General features: G+C 41.6%; 1 protein-coding gene across 1 annotated transcript in view; it reads left to right on the plus strand.

Annotated features, from left to right (window-relative positions):
• The window catches only part of adamts10 (ADAM metallopeptidase with thrombospondin type 1 motif, 10), a 131,124-nt gene that overhangs the window by 95,951 nt on the left and 17,560 nt on the right, over positions 1 to 17,613 (plus strand). The window contains exons 14-19 of the mRNA XM_052038309.1: positions 308 to 410; positions 1,760 to 1,893; positions 3,535 to 3,658; positions 7,557 to 7,637; positions 12,116 to 12,279; positions 14,589 to 14,727. Of these exons, the coding sequence (XP_051894269.1) occupies positions 308 to 410; positions 1,760 to 1,893; positions 3,535 to 3,658; positions 7,557 to 7,637; positions 12,116 to 12,279; positions 14,589 to 14,727 (745 nt within the window). The remainder of the gene's footprint in view (positions 1 to 307; positions 411 to 1,759; positions 1,894 to 3,534; positions 3,659 to 7,556; positions 7,638 to 12,115; positions 12,280 to 14,588; positions 14,728 to 17,613) is intronic.

Consider the following 17,613-nt stretch of genomic DNA (forward strand, 5'->3'; position numbering starts at 1 on the left):
CAAAGCGGCTGGTACCATTCGATTTCAGATTATTTTAGGTTAAGAAAAATATATAAATTAAGCCCAAATTAGAGAAAGTAAACTTTCTGACAAAAATTTCCAAACCACCGGGTTCAATACAGAAGTTTCACTGTGCCAATACTGCAAATATCAAAAATGCAAAGGTATTTCAAATTATTCTCCATGAAGAGAAGGCGATTACAATTTCAAATGGTAAAAGTCTGCTGCAATGTAGTTTCATTTTTCTCCATATTGTTTGACTTTTTAATATTGCTTTCCTTTTGATTTTTTTCTCTGTTTTCTACAGGACTGTCCAGCAGGGTCTCAAGACTTCAGAGAAAAGCAATGCGCAGAATTTAATAACGTTGCATTTCGTGGAAAGTATTATGCCTGGAAACCATATATTGGAGGTAAGATCTTCCTCAAAGTGAAGAAATAATTACATTTGTTATTCCATATTTCTTTACGTCATAAAAGGAAGCTATTTGGCCCGTCAAGTCTATGCCAGCCCATATAGCAATCCTATTTCCCCCACTAATTTTCACTGTGACCTTTTCTCCCCATATTCCCATCATCCCCCCCCCCCAGATTTTACCATTCACTTGCATACTCAGGGCAAATTACAGTAGCCAATTAACTAACCAACCCATACATCTTTGGGATATTGGAAGAAGTCCCAAGGAAGCCCACGTGGTCACAAGGAGAATGTGAAAACTCCACATCGACAGTACCCAAGGTCAGGATTTAGCCCGGATCGCTGGAGTAGTGAGACAGCAGTTCTACAAGCTGCACCATCATTTGACAGGGTAGATGCCAAGAGCTGTTTGCTTAGGTTGAGGAAGCAGGGGAGCTAGTCCATAGATGAAAGGTTGACCTTCTAAGATTGAAGTGAGGAAACATTTTCTTACACTGTTGATTGTAAATCTTTGGAATTCTTTGAGCCTATGGATACTCAGTTAATGAAATCAATAGATATTCAGACTTAAGCAGCAGGAGTAGGCCATTCAGCCCTTCGAACCTTCTCTGCTGTTCAGTAGAATCAATGTCTGAACATAATGCTTCATAGTTGCTTCTCACTGACACTGGCTTCTTTAGTTTACAGATTTATAAATTCAAATTTACAGGTTAAAAAAAGAATTTAAATTCTCTGATTCTCCTCTGGGAATTTAATTTACATTCTCTGCATAAGCACTCTAGGCATTGGGGTTATCACTACACAACTACATCCGAATTAGCTAGGGTGATTGCATGTGGTGTGGCTTCCATAGTCTGGAAGATTTTGCCTATTCATTTTTGTGATGTGGACATTGATTAGATGGTAACCATTGATGGTTTATTCCTGGTTACCCTATGATAGCAGCAACCTTCTTTGTACCAATGTGATGTGACTCTTGGCTATTAAGCTGTTTGAGAGGTCAGTTAAAAGTCAGACACTTTGATATGGGACTGGAGTCAAATAAAGATTAGTTTCAGGCAAGCTGACATCCCTAATAATTAAAACAATCAGACAAAATCATGGTCAGTTACGATGACCCTAGCACTTTCCCCTACAATTTTTAATACTCCATTTAAATTCCTAAATTGGCATGGTGGTGATTAAACTGCAGTTCTCTATGTTATTAATCTCTAAATTAGTATTCTGTTAATATGACTACAACACCTGCTAATCAAGAAAGTTTGTACAAGGAATTTAACCATAGTGATTTTCTTTTTTTCATCTTATAAGTAAAATTAATCCAGTATCTTATTTTAAATGTAGGTGGTGTGAAGTCCTGTGCTTTGAACTGCCTGGCTGTGGGCTTCAATTTCTACACTGAGCACGCTGCAGCTGTGGTGGATGGTACCTTGTGTCGTTCAAACTCTCTTGATATTTGTGTCAATGGGGAATGTAAGGTATGGTGTGAAACTGTCTCACAATTAGTAAATCATTCAACAAAGCCTTGGTTGGTGTGTATTTATTTTAGCCTACTACACCACTGGATACCAAATCTATGTAAGGTAGTTAATAATGTAAAACAAATTCCTTTCAAACCAAAAATCAAAGTTCACGTTGCTGTGCAGTTACTTTTCAGGCAATTATGATTAAGAATCCAATAATATAAATGGGTTTTAAAATAAAAAAAGATAAACTTTTTGAACTCGTGAAGTCAAATGGGAGTTGGATGAGGGTAGGACAGTGGATGTTGCCTACTTGAACCTTAGCAAGGCCTTTGACAAGGTCCCACATGGCAGGCTGGTCTGGAAGGTTAAGTCCTATGGAATCCAGGGAGAGCTAGTTGGGTGGATTCAAAATTGGCTCAGAGGTAGGAAGCAGAGGGTGGTGGTTGAAGGTTATTTCTCGGGATAGAGGCCAGTCACTAATGGTGTGCTGCAGGGGTCGGTGTTGGGACCCTTGTTATTCATTATTTATATAAATGATTTGGATGCGAATGCACAAGGATCGATCAGTAAATTTGCAGATGACACTAAATTAGGGGGTGCTGTTGATAGTGGAGAAGGTTATCATAGATTACAAGGGATCCTGATAAGTTAGGGAAGTGGGTCAAGGAGAGGCAAATGGATTTCAATACAGATGAGGTGATACATTTTGGAAAGTCAGACCAGCATAGGACTTGTACTATGAATGGTAAGCCACTATGGTGTGTAATGGAACAGAGGGACCCAGGAGTAAAAGCGCATATTTCGTTGAAAGTGGCGTCAGGGTGGTGAAAAAGGCATTTAGTATGCTGGCCTTCGTCATTCATGGCATCAAGTATAGGAGTAGGGACACTATGTTGCAGTTGTTTAAGTCGTTGGGGAGGTTGCACTTGGAGCACTGTGTACAGTTTTGGTCACCCTGTTATAGGAAAGATGTGGTTAAACTGGAAAGAGTGCAGAAAAGATTTACAAGGATGTTGCCAGGACTAGAGGTCCTGAGTTATAGGGAGAGGTTGGCCAGGCTAGGTCTTTATTCCTTGGAGCATAGGAGAATGAGGGGTGATCGTACAGAAGTTTATAAAATCATGAGAGGCATAGATAATGTGGATAGTAGCAGTCTTTCCCCCAGGGTAGGGGAGTCCAAAACTAGGGAACATAGATTTAGGGTGAGAGGGGAAGGATTTGAAAGGGACCTGAGGGGCAACATTTTCATGCAGAGTGGTGAGTATATGGAACGAGCTGCCAGAGGAAGTGGTTGAGGCAGGTACAACAGTATCATTTAAGAAGCACTTGGATAGGTACATGGAGGGCGAGGCTTAGAGGGACATGGGCCAAACACAGGAAATTGGGACTAGCTGGATGGGCACTGTGGTCGGCATGGACTGGTTGGGCCGAAGGGCCTGTATCTGTGCTGTATTGATTTATGACTAAATATTTGAAAGTTTGTACTGTCCCACTATTTAAGTAGTGAATTGAGGATAATTTTAGAGCAATTGGAAGATTCTGTGAAGACAACCATTGGATTATTTGAAAATGAGTCAAAAATTTATGAATATAACAAAGAATGAAATTGTTTTAACAGGATAATCTGACGTCTTGCTCTTCCTTCCTATGTAGCACGTGGGCTGTGATCATACTCTAGGTTCAGATGTAAGAGAGGATCGCTGTCGAGTCTGTGGTGGTGATGGGAGCACTTGTGAAACCATAGAAGGAATTTTTAATGAATCAAATCCTAATGGAGGTAAGAGAAATCTAATTTAAACATTCTAACATCAAGGGCACTAGTGTTGTATACAGCATTTTATAGTTGGTATACATGGACTGTGTACCAAAAAGGACAATGCGGGTGTTCCCAAACTGGAAAAACCATGGATGAACTAGGAGGTCCACTCCCTACTGAAGTCTTGGACTGCAGCCGTCACATCAGGTAACCCTGACCTATACAAAATATCAAAATATGACATCCGTAAAGCTATCAGGGATGCCAAGAGACAATACCAGTGTAAAATCGAGTTCCAGACCAGCCGTCAGTTGTGGCAGGGCTTGCACGCTATAACGGGCTACAAAACTAAGTCGGGCAGCATAGTTAACAACAGTGCATCCCTTCCCGATGAGTTTAACACATTCTATGCACGCTTTGAACAGAGGGGGATTGGAATGTCACCACCCACCCCGACAGCCTCCAATGCACCTGAACCCACAGTCACCGTTGCAGACGCAAGATCAGTCTTCCGGGGAGTGAACCTGAGGAAAGCATCTGGCCCGGATGGTGTTCCTGGCCGTGTCCTTAGATCCTGTGCAGACATTTTTAACTTCTCTCTGCTTCAATCTGAGATTCCCACCTGCTTTAAGAAGACCACTATCATCCTAGTACCTAAGAAAAACAAGGTAGTGTGCCTTAATGAGTACCGCCCGATGGCTCTGACATCCACCATCATGAAGTGCTTCGAGAGGCTGGTCATGGCAAGCATTAACTCCAGCCTCCCAGACAACCTCGGTCCAATGCAATTCACCTACCTCCAAAACAGGTGTATGATCTCCCTGGCCCTACTCTCAGCTCTGGAGCATTGGGACAGTAAAGACATCTATATTAGGCTATTGTTTATTGACTACAGCTCCGCCTTCAATACTATAATTCCAAGCAAACTCATCACCAAATACCAAGACCTGAGACTCAACACCTCCCTTTGCAACTGGATCCTTGACTTCCTGATCAACAGACCACAATCAGTAAGGATAGGCAGCAACACCTCTGCCATGATTATTCTCAACACTGGTGCCCCACAAGGCTGTGTCCTCAGCCCCCTATTCTACTCCCTATACACTCACGACTGCGTGGCCAGATTCTGCTCTAACTCCATCTACAAGTTTGCAGATGATACCGCGGTGGTAGGCCATATCTCAAATAACGATGAGTCGGAGTATAGGAAGGAGATAGAGAGCTTAGTGACGTGGTGTCATGACAACAACCTTTCCCTCAATGTCAGCAAAACATAAAGCTGGTCATTGACTTCAGGAAGGTGGCGGTGCACATGCACCTGCCTACATCAACGGTGCTGAAATTAAGAGGGTTGAGAGCTTGAAGTTCCTTGGAGTGAACATCACCTATGGCCTGTCCTGGTCCAACCACGTAGACACCACGGCCAAGAAAGTTCACCAGTGCCTCTACTTCCTCAGGAGGCTAAAGAAATTTGACATGTCCCCGTCAACTCTTGGTAATTTTTATCAATGCACCATAGAAAACATCCTATCCAGATGCATCAGGGATTGGTATGGAAACTGCTTTACCCGTGACCGCAAGAAACTGCAGAGCGTTGTACCACTGGGGTCAAAAACAGCTTCCATCCCGCTGTTATAAGACTATTGAATGGTTCCCTAGAACGAAAAGATGGATTCTTGACCTCACAATCTACCTCATAATGACCTTCACCTTATTGTCTGCCTGCACTGCACTTTCTCTGTAGCTGTTACACTTTATTCCCCATTCTGTTATTGTTTTACTCTGTACTACCTGAATGCACTGTGTAATGAATTGATCTGTATGAATGGTATGCAAAGCAAGTTTTTCACTGTACCTCGGTACATGTGACAGTAACAAACCAATTTCAATAGCCAACTAACTTTTAAACATTAACTTTCTTTCTTCTCGAGTGTGAAGTTTTTCTGAAAATTACAGTTAGCTTGTTTCAGAAGCAATGAGAAGAAAGCCACCAGTTGGAATAAGACTGGGGAAAAACCGCAGTTTAGTTAGCTGGTCCCAAGAATTCCCTAGTACACTGCAAGAGAGATCCAACTCTCACAGTTTCAATGTAATTTTAATTGGTGGTCCTTAAAATAAAGCACATTCTGGTTCTGTCAGATCTGTACCACATTCAAAAATAATCCAAAAGATTCAGTAGGTGAGAGGTGGTTTTTATCCAGTACTTAGGAGGCTTGCCTGGAGTCTCCCTGGATCTCACATATATGGCAAGAAGGTCTCACAGTCAGTAAAGAAGATAGAAATGTATCTAAATTGGCATCCAAGCTTGTCAGCTGGTGATCATAAAAGGAATATTTATAATCACATGGTGTTTTCATTACCTCTAAGTGTCTAAATGCTTTACAAACAAAGAAGTGTTGTCATGTTGGAAGTTCAGAACCTGCTCCCATAGCAATGTGATAGACACAAGCTAATCTTGTTTTAGTAATGTTGCTTGTATGATAAAAATCAGCCTGAAACACTAGGGATAATCCCTGATTTTCTTTAAACTGTGAATTTTTACATTCAGATGGGAAGACATGAGTGGTTGAGAGAAGGGTAGGACTGGCAGCTTAATGTTCTGGTGTATAGAGGTTTCAGGCATGATAGAAGGAAATGCAAAAGAGGAGGGGGAGTTGCATCACTGATAAGGGAAAACATACCAGCAAGACTTAGAGAAGATAGCTATAGAGAGGACCGCCAGTGTGACTGATGAAGGCAGGGCGTAGACATGCAGAAGAGATTAACCAGGATGTTGCCTGGATTGGAGGACTTTAGGTTTGCGATTGGGGAGGGATTGGATAGGCTGGGTTTATTTTACCTGAAGGCTGAGGGGTGACCTGGTAGAGAGATATAAAATTATCATTGGTAGAGTAGCTTGTCAGAATCTCTTTCCCATGGTCAGGGTATTCAAAACAAGAGGGCAAATGTTTAAGGTGAGAGGAAGGAGTTTCAAAGGGATTTGAGGGGGAAGTTTTTTTTGACACGGAGTGTTTGATATCTGGAACTCGCTGCCAAAGGAGGTAGTGGAATCAGATAAAATCACTACATTTAAAAGACATTTAGACAGAAACAAACAGGCAAGGCATAGAAGGATGCAGACCTTCTGTTGGCAAATGATATGAGTGTAGGTGGGCAAAACAGTCAACGTGGATGAGGTTGGCCAAAGGGCCTATTTCTGTGCATTACAACTCCATGACTCTAACACTCTGGGACAAAAAAATGTCTCGTGTCTCATCTGAAAGTTGTCACATCTAAAAGTGTTCCTTTGGTGTTGTACTTGAGTGCCAGTAGCACAGATTTTTATGATTAATTCTGTAGAAAGAGACTTGAAACTACAACTTTCTCTCTCAGAGGCAGGAGTAGTACAACAGAACTAAAGCTGCCGACTATATTAGGGCCTGATTGAAAATGAAATACTCGTAAGAGAAATCTGAAGCAAACTTTGATGAGCCAATACAGAGCTCCAAAGCTCTATTAGTATCTTCTTGTGAACACCTCCCCTTGTGTCCTTTCTCTTCAGACAGCATAATCTAGGTGGTCTACCACCAGTGTGAGTTCTCTTCCAAAACAACTCTATCCACAGAGTTTGTTTTGGAAGATGAACAGATTTTTTCTGTTATACTGCAAGGTGCACCTCTGCTTTTTGTTCTGTGTCTACGTTCTACCTTGTGTGAAAGAAGTACGGAGCATGTGACTTGTTGGGTGACTCGTGAATGTGTAAGAAATCACATAAAAGTACATAAATGAGAGGAAACCCTTGTTTCAATTGTCATTTATTTGACACGTCTACTTTAATAACTATCTTTATAATGGTGCAAGACCGTTGTATGAAAATGTGTTTAGTTGTAAAATACTACTGTGGATTATTTTTATAACCACATCAATTTGTTTCTTTCAGGTTATGTAGAAGTTATCCATATTCCTAGAGGGTCAGTACACATTGAAATTAAAGAACTAAATGTATCTCAAAATTACCTTGGTAAGTTATGGTCATTGTAAAAGATCATGACCAGGGTTTTCTATGTATGCACTGAACAGCCAAATGTTCTTCCCATTAAGGTTATTATTAGCTCTTTTAACTAAAGTATGAAGTTGAATCTTTACCCTCTTGTTTAGATGATGCACTGATGTGTCATGTCCAAAGTATGATGCTTGTAATTTGTTCAACACCTGTAAAGTAGATAGATAACAGCCCATGAAGGTTTTCTTCCAAGGTTCTGTGGCTGCAAAGTTGTATAGCTCCTGCAGCCCAAGGCATTGTGCGCTGTAGAATAGACCCTAAGTGACTGATGTGTTGAAAACCCCATCCTCTCTGCATCCTGCCATTGCAAAGTGTGCAAAGGAAAATAGATAGTTATTTGGTGAGAGAGGGGGGAGGGAGAGGTGGTTGGAGGATGTCAGTTGGGATAGACAGGAACCCCGAGTTGCAACACTAGGAGGAAAGTAATTGGCCACTGAGGAGACCAGAGTGTTAGTGTCACAAGCAGATTGGGGTCTAGAGAAGGAGCTGGAGACCCAAGGGAATGCCGCCACGAGGGGCATGATTTTAACTTGGACAACCTATCTGATGTTATTTCCCGGTAGTGGGTTCCATGGATCAGGCAGGTCCTTTACGTTTCACTCTGCTTCTGCATGACTGAAAAAAAAATCATGGCAGTGGCATCCAAATGTTTGTTGCATTCCATTTAATGACTCAGCACATGTCCAGTCAACTCCGTGCACTAACATGTCAGGTGCATGGAAAGATAGTGATGGACTTCATCACCCATGCAATAAGTTCCTCTATTTCTTTATGTATCATATTTTCATAAAGTGAAAATCAAAATAAAAACCTGCAGATATCAGAAATCTGAAATTAAAACAGAAAATACTGGTCAGCAGGTCAGACAGCATCTATGGCAAGAGAAACAGGTCAGTTCTGATGAAGGTCCTCAGAGCCAATACAGTAACTCTGTTTCTCTTTCTACAGATGCTGCCTGTCCTGCTGAGAGTTTTCAGCATTTTCTGGTTTTATTTCAGTGTTTTATAGCAATTCAATTGCATGGTACATATGATTGTGCCCTGCAATAGAATTTATATGCCAGTAAGCCTGTGAGGCATCTGGATCTATGTTTGGAGATCAGTGTTGGTGGGACCTTATTTGCAAGAAACAGCAATTGTGGCCTGGCAGTCATCTTTCTGATGTAAGCTTAATGGTCACTAGGCTTTGAGCATGTACAATTGTCCTGGGCTTCAGAAACCTGTGCTTACACATTCTTGTCCTTCAAGGAAAAGAAATCGATTTGAGAGGGGAAGAAATTCCCACAGCATAATGAGTTACCATCTACCTTTGCCCAACATTTACTCCAAGGCAGAAGTCAAGAAAATCAGTCCCGTTTTTTCTGGGATGACATAACCTGCTTTATGTTTTATGCCATAAACTACTTTTCCTGCACTGCAAACTGTCATGGTAGGAGCAGATTGTAAACAACTCAGATTCTGTTGAAGGCAAGCTTCTGCTGCAGAGAGAGTGAGTTCACATTTACTGGGCTAGATCGTGCTGGACCTGACCAGATGCTGGGCTTACTGGCTACAGTGTCTAGCCACTCAGGCCTGCCCTTTCTGTATGTGAAAGGCCTAGCTGATCCAACTCATGAAGCAGAGAGTACTTCAAGGGGTGAGTAGATCTTGGGCAGGGTACCATTATTATTTCTTGCAACGTAGAAGAGGCTGTTTGGAGTCCATGCCGATCTCAGAGTAATCCCTTCAATCACATTTCCCTGTAACTACTTTCTCAGATGCCCATTAACTCCATCCTGATTCTCCAACCATGCACCTACATTAGGGGGAATTTACAGCAGCTAATTAGCAGACCAACACACATCTTTGGGATGAGGGAGGAAACTAGGGTAAACCCATCCAGTCGCAGGGAGAACATGCAAACCCCACACAGATGGCACCGGAGGTCAGGATCACACCCAGGCCATTGGAGATGAGCAGCAGCAACACTACCTGTTGCATTACTGTGCCGTACTGAAGTCCTGTTCTTGGAACATGCTTTCGGCCTGTGATAGACATTTAAAAGCTCTTCAGATGGATTTAATTAATGAAAAAATAAGTTGAATTTAATTTTAAAATCTTAAAATATTAATAAATATTTTAAAATATAGAACTTACTTCATACTTTAGGCTGAGCATTGCCATTTATTTGTTATCATCACAAACACAATTTTGCTGTTCTTGGCTTCATTCTAGTTTATTGGCTTTTGCCTATTCCTTGATCCAGGTTATTAATGGATAATCTGACACTGAACAAAATGAACAAAATAAATTGGCGTTGAATCTTTGGTAGCAGGCCCATTAGGATCCTATACTTTGCATACATCTTTTTAGCCAGTTTGCCATCCAGTGTACTAACACACAAAAAACACTGGAGCAACTCAGCGGGTTAGGCAGCATCTATGGAGGGAAATGGGCAGTCAGTGTTTTGGGTCGAGACTCTTCATTTGGACTGGAAAGAAAGAGGGAAGATAGCCAGTATAAAAAGGTGGAGGGAAGGGGCCTGAAGGGCCAGTCCAGATCAAGGTGCTTCCCTGCCTCTAATGTACTTTTCATCACAGCTCAACATTCTGCCTGAACATTAACAGAGATATCCACCTTAGCACCTGAATGTAAAGCTGGTTGTGTATCCCTCAGAAGAAATTACACATTATTCATTGCAATTTATTGATCAACAAAGTCAGTGTTATGCTTGTTTAGCAAATTCAAAATTTATCCAATTAATTCCTTTAGTGCTGCCTTCATATTAAAAATTTATTACAGGATCAATAAATGCTTCTCGAGGGTCTCCTCATCTTTTGTGCTTGCTCTTATCTGTCCACCTTTTAAATTATTAATTCAAATGTCCCACCACTACCTGTTTCCCTTTATTAGTTGTCTTGTATATGACTTCACAGCTGCAAATTGATTAATTTTCCTTTTCCTTGTTTGATTTAATATAAGATAATCCTAAAAGTATTCTGATGTTTCCAATGAGCAGTTCGCCTGAGTAACTAATAAATGATATCTAATGAGCCCTAGTGTTCATCAGCTCCCTTTCTCAATAACATCTTGCATCTCAATAACATCTCAACGTAATACAATATTCCCAGGCACTTCACAAGTGTGTTGTCAGCAAAATTTGATATATAATGGAAATATTAGATCAGATGACTAAATGCTCTTCAAAGATGACAATTTCTATGGAGCTCCTTAAAGAAAAGGGAGACCAAGAGCTTTAGTGGGGCACAACTTTGCACTTCGGTGTATGAAGGCACTGATGACAGTTTTGAAACAGTTCAATTCAGGAATGTTCACGAGGCCAAAATTAAAACAGGACAGATATCTTGGGATAGTGGCAAGGCTGGAAAAGAGGAGAGGGATTCGGAAGAAAGGATACAGATTTAAAATCAAGACATCATTTAACTGGAAGTCGATTATAGATCAACAAGCACAAGCTTGATAGCTTAGCGGAACATTGTGAGTTAAGTCACAGACAACAGTCTTACATGACCTCAAGCTTATGTAGGGTAGAATGACGGCAGTGAGCCCAGAATGTACTGCAATAATGGTAATAAAGGCATGGCTACACTATGTTTATTCCCTTCTTAATCAAAGTAGGCATTCCATTGATTGTAGAATGGTCTGTATTAAGGTACATTAAATAGTGCCCTAACTTCAAAACCAACCTATCTTCTCATTTTTATGGGATGTTGCTGTTGCTTGTAAAGCCAGTATTTACTGGCCATTGCTACCTGCTCTTGAAAAGAAGGTGGTGGCCCACCTTCTTGCAATCCTTCCCAGAAAGATAGTCCCACAGCTGGTAGAGTGGATGGGGGACCAATCAAGTGGGCTACTTTGTCTTAGATGGTGTTGAGCTTCTTGAATGTTGTTGGAATATCAATGATCCAGGCCAGTGCAGAGCGTTCTGTCACTCCTGATTCATATCTTGTTACCTAAGCCAACTGTACATCAGTGAGCAGGTTATTGCTAAGTGCTGCTTGATAATGGCATTAGGATTCATTGCTAATGTTTCCATGAAATTACGTTTAAAAGTTCCCCAATAATATAATGCAGGTTTTCCTCTCATTTCATTCTCTCATTGTTCTCCAAATATAGAGATGTATTAAAATTTATATTATTTAAATGTGATTCCCCCACTGGAAAGTCCATAAGTGTATGTTAAGTGAAAACTGAATCAAGCTCTGCAAGTGCCTTATGTAGTCCAAAAGCCTGTATGCATTCACTGACAAAGTTCACACATGAAGTATAGGCCAGACAGTAGGGAAGTTTGGACACCTACCTATCTCAGAGATGGATGGAGATGACAAGCTAGAAGACTAGGGCGTTACAGTCAGTATTCCACCTTGAAAGATTGACAATGGGTTTGAACTAATTAATAGATTGTCTACAACATATAATTTTAACTTTCCTTTTTAGCACTGAAGTCTGATGGTGAAGAATACTTTGTTAATGGTGGCTGGTCCATTGATACACCGCAGGAGTTCAATATTGCTGGGACTGTTTTCCACTATAAAAGACCAGATGATGAGCCGGAGTGTCTGGAAGCATTGGGACCTACCAATGCAAGTCTTTTTCTTATGGTAATGAATCCTTTCTTTTGTAGTTTGGATGATGCTTTGAAACAGTTTGATTAAAGCTGACTGTTATTAACCAGAGCAGGCTGTTATTCACCTTCCATAAAAAAACTAAGCACAAGAAATCCCCAATTTTGTTTCATTAATCTCTCCAAGTGCTTCCAATGCAAGTTTAAGTTATCACAAGACAAAGGAGCAGAAGTAGGCCATTCGGCCCACCGAGTCTGCTCCGCTACCTCACCATGAGCTAAACTAGTCCCATCTAGGCCCAATTCCCAGCCTTTTTCCCATATCCCTTGATACCTTGACTAATTGGATACCTATCAATCTCCTCCTTAAACACCACCAATGATCGGGCCTCCACAGCTGTATGTGGCAACAAATTCCATAAATCCATGACCCTCTGGCTAAAGAAATTTCTTTTCATTTCTGTTCTAAATGGGTACCCTCTAATTCTAAGACTGTGTCCCCTAGTCCTGGACTCACCCACCAAGGGAAACAACTTAGCCACATCTACTCTGTCCAGTCCTTTCAACATTCGGAATGTTTCTGGTATTGGTATTGGTTTATTATTGGCACTTGTACTGAGGTACAGTGAAAAACTTGTCTTACAAACCGATCTTACAGGTCAATTCATTACACAGTGCAGTTACATCAAGTTAGTACAGAGTGCATTGATGTAGTATAGGTTAAAAAAAATAACAATACAGAGTAAAGTCTCACAGCTGCAGAGAAAATGCAGTGCAATAAGGTGCAAGGTCACAACAAGGTAGATCATGAGATCATAGGTCATAGTCCATCTCATTGTATAAGGGAACCGTTCAATAGTCTTATCACAGTGGGGTAGAAGCTGTCCTTAAGTCTAGTGGTACGTGCCCTCAGGCACCTGTATCTTCTACCTGATGGAAGAGTAGAGAAGAGAGATTGTCCCGGGTGGGTGGGGTCTTTGATTATGCTGGCTGCTTTACCAAGACAACGAGAGTTAAAGACAGAGTCCAAGGAGGGGAGACTGGTGTCCGTGATGCACTGGGCTGTGTCCACAACTCTCTGTAGCTTCTTGTCCCCTCTCATTCTTCTGTACTCCAATGAGTACAGTCCAAGAGCCGACAATCGCTCGTCGTATGTAAGCCCTTTCATTCCAGAAACCATCCTCGTAAATCTTCTCTGAACCCCCTCCAACATCAGAACATCCTTTCTAAGATTAGGGGCCCAAAACTGCACACAGTATTCCAAATGAGGTCTCACCAGTGCCCCAAAGAGCCTCATCAACACATCCTTACTTTTATACGTTATACCTCTCGAAATGAATGCCAACATAGCATTCGCTTTTCTTACCGCCGATCCAACCTGGTGGTTAACCTTTAGGGTATCCTGCACGAGGAACCCCAAGTCCCTTTGCACTTCTGTATTTGGAATTTTCTCCCCATGTAGACAATAATCTGCCCATTTATTTCTTCTTCCAAAGTGTACAACCGCAAGTGTACAACGTTGAATCTCATCTGCCATTTCTTTGCCCGTGCTCCTAAATTGTCTAAGTCTTTCTGCAACCTTCCTATTTCTTCAGTACTCCCTACTCCTCCACCTATCTTGGTGTCATCTGAAAACTTAGCCACAAAACCATTTACTCCATAATCTAAATCATCGATATACAGTGCAAAAAAAGAAGCGGCCCCAACACCGACACTTGCGGAACACCAACTTCCTTTCATAATTCATCTTCTCTTTCCTAATGACCTTCTTAGTTTCCTTCTGTACGTTTATAAAAGTTTCCCAGTCTTCTGTTATCCCACTAATTTTTGCTTCCTTGTATGCCCTCCTTTTTGCTTTTATTTTAGCCTTAACCTCTCTCGTTAGTCACATCTGTGCCATTTTCCCATTCATAACATTTTTTCTTGGAATATATCTGTCCCGCACTTTCCTTATTTCTTGTAGAAATTCCATCCATTTCTGCTCTGTCATCCCTCCAACTAGCTTACGTTTCCATTATCGTAGCTATTAGTATAAACATTGTAGTCATTTACAGGATTTAGTGTTTGGATGACTGTTATTGTGTGTGGAGATTAGAGTGGAGTTCCCATAATGGATCCAATCTGGAAATTGAAACAAAATGCACCCAAAGTTGCATTGCTTAGCTTTAAATTAGTTTCCTGAGTTTACGTTAAAATGCATTTGAACAATTACAAATATCTTTCATGCACCATCGCAATCAGGCTACATAACAGGATGTAATTATTTCTTTCTATTAAAAATATATTTATTGATTTATTTGAGCATGGCATTCTGGTATCTAACCTTACTTTTCAATTTTTATGCAGGTGCTGGTACAAGAGGAAAATCAGGGTATTCATTACAAATTTAATGCACCCATCATGCGCACAGGTGGTGGTGACTCACTGACAAACTATGCATGGCACTATTTTCCGTGGTCCAAGTGTACTGCAATCTGTGCAGGAGGTAGGAAGTAGCAACATATCAACAGTAACCATGATTATGATGGGTGGAATTGGATTGAAAATGCCAGATGTATTTTGTTTATGACATGAATGACCATTATAGGGTGAGCATGCCTAACCTTGGTGAAGCTTTCACTTTTAATTTGCTCTTGTCAATGATGTGTTAGTATTGTTGTAAGCAGTTGCAATCTCCATCTCATAACATGTATGAAAACTAGAGTGGAAATTGCTGGTCAGCTTCTCTTTTGTGTGAACCAGCTTTTATCAGAGACCTGTACTTGTGATTGTAACAGCGCACAGTGCCAAGACACAGAGATCAGAGCAGAAGTATGCAGCACAAATCTATATTTAGCTGACAGCTTCATTAAATACCACCTGAAAGAGCCTAATTCCATACAAGTAAAATTACAGTGGAGCATTCAAAAAACATAAATGACAAATCAATGAATAATTTTAATCACATTGTAGAGTTAATGCCTCAAATTCCAGTTTACTCTAAAGGATGTGCTGGGATGGCATAGGTGCAGTGGAATAGTAACTGTTTTCATCATTGTCCGACCAACAAAATTCAGTTGCCATTGAGTCAAGAGACCTTGGTCACAAGAGACCTTGGTCACAAGGGACCAGATGTGCACATTTTCATAAGTGGATGTATGTCCTGTTCTCCTTTCCCAAACCCAGGCTCAGGAATTTGGCCTGTGGCTGGAGGGGATGTGGGGCAAAGGGGGTGGGAGATTGGGAAGGGGGAGATGTATGGGAAAGAACTGGCCTTCTTACTTGATGATCAGCAGGGAAAGAACTGGCACCCTTGCTCAAGGACTGGGAAGGAAGGAACTAGCACTCTGCTTGGAGATCCGGAGCTGACGTTTTTTTTCCAGAACATGTTGAGTGATTTGTTAGAAAAATCCACCCTGTGGCCAAATTCTGAAATGACGTTGATGTATACTTTCACAGAGGAGAGGATTTGTGACTGAGAAAATGTGGCAGGACATGCACCAAACTGGCAAAGTCTTATTTCACCATCCCCCAGAGCCATCATGAGAAATACAAATTGAATTGAAAGGCTTTTTGGTCCCCTTACCTAAGAAAGGGTGTAGTAGCATTGGAGACAGTCCAGGAAATTAACCAGGATAGTTCCTGGGATGAGAGAGTTGTCCCATCAAGAGAGGCTGGACAGGTTGGGTCTGTATTCCTTGGAGTGTAGAAAAATGGGGGGTGATCTTATTGAAAAATATAAGATCCTAAGGGGGCTTGTCGAGATGTTGTCACCAGTGGAAGATTGTTGAAGGAGAGAATATAGTTTCACAATAAGGGGGTGGTCATTTAAAACCAGGGTGGGTAGAAATTTCTTCTCGCTGAGGGTAGTAAGTCTCTGGAATCCTCTACCCCAGAGAGTTGTGGAGGCTCAATCATTAGAAGTATTTAGATAGATAGATATTTATTTATTAGTCATGTGTACATCTAAACACACAGTGAAATGCATCTTTTTGCGTTACTGAGAATGTGCCATGGGCAGCCCGCAAGTGTCGCCACTCTTCCGGCGCCAACATAGCATGCCTACAGCTCCTAACCTGTACGTCTCTGGAATGTGGAAGGAAACCGGAGCACCCAGAGGAAACCCACGCAGACACATGGAGAATGTACAAACTCCTTACAGCGGCCGGAATTGAACCCGGATCGCTGGCGCTGTAATAGTGATATGCTAACTGCTACACTACCATGGACATGACAAAATTTTTTGTAAGATTGGGGTATTGGTATTGGTTTATTATTGTCACTTGTACTGAGGTACAGTGAAAAGCTTGTTTTACAAACCGATCGTACAGGTCAATTCATTACACAGTGCAGTTACATTGAGTTAGTACAAAGTGCATTGATGTAGTACAGGTAAAGACAGTAACAGTACAGAGTAAAGTGTCACAGCTACAGAGAAAGTGCAGTGTAATAAGGTGCAAGGTCACAACAAGGTAGATCATGAGGTCAGAGTCCATCTCATTGTATAAGGGAACCGTTCAATAGTCTTATCACAGTGGGGTAGAAGCTGTCCTTGAGTCTGGTGGTACGTGCCCTCAGGCACCTGTATCTTCTACCTGATGGAAGAGGAGAGAAGAGAGAATATCCCGGGTGGGTGGGGTCTTTGATTATGCTGGCTGCTTCACCAAGACAACGAGAGGTAAAGACAGAGTCCAAGGAGGGGAGGCTGGTGTCCATGATGCGCTGGGCTGTGTCCACAACTCTCTGCAGCTTCTTGCGGTCCTGGGCAGAGCAGTTGCCGTACCAAGCCGTGATACATCCAGATAGGATGCTTTCTATGGTGCATCAATAAAAGTTGGTGAGAGTCAAAGGGGACAAACCAAATTTTTTTAGCCTCCTGAGGAAGTAGGGGTGCTGGTGAGCTTTCTTGGCTGTGGCATCTACACGATTTGACCAGGACAGGCTGTTGGTGATGTTCACACCCAGGGCCATGGGGAACTGACACAGAGGAGCAGTTGAGGGCTGGGATAGATCAGCCACGATCATATTGAATGGCTGGGCAGGCTTGAGGGGCTGAGGACTGACTCCACCTCCAGTGTTCTTGTGTACGAACGGTTAGCATGGAAAGCTCAGCAGCAGGCTGTGTTAGTGACTGATTTTAGAAAATCAGAAATTAACAAACAGAAGGAAACTGCTTGACCCATGTTACCCATGCTGGTTAAAAAAACAGTGATAAAAGTTACCCTCACCTCCCAGCTGTCAGTCCAGAATCTCATTGGTTGTGGCTCTCCGAGTGTTCATTCACCTTGCTTAGTAAATGGGCTCTGGGCTTCAGACTCCCAGGCTGTTGTTTGCAGTCCTTTGCTGCCCTTTCATGACTTTCTTTCCTGAACTCCCTCTTAATCTTTATATC

This window comes from Pristis pectinata, chromosome 24 (assembly GCF_009764475.1).
Source record: "Pristis pectinata isolate sPriPec2 chromosome 24, sPriPec2.1.pri, whole genome shotgun sequence".
Classification (NCBI taxonomy): domain Eukaryota; kingdom Metazoa; phylum Chordata; class Chondrichthyes; order Rhinopristiformes; family Pristidae; genus Pristis; species Pristis pectinata.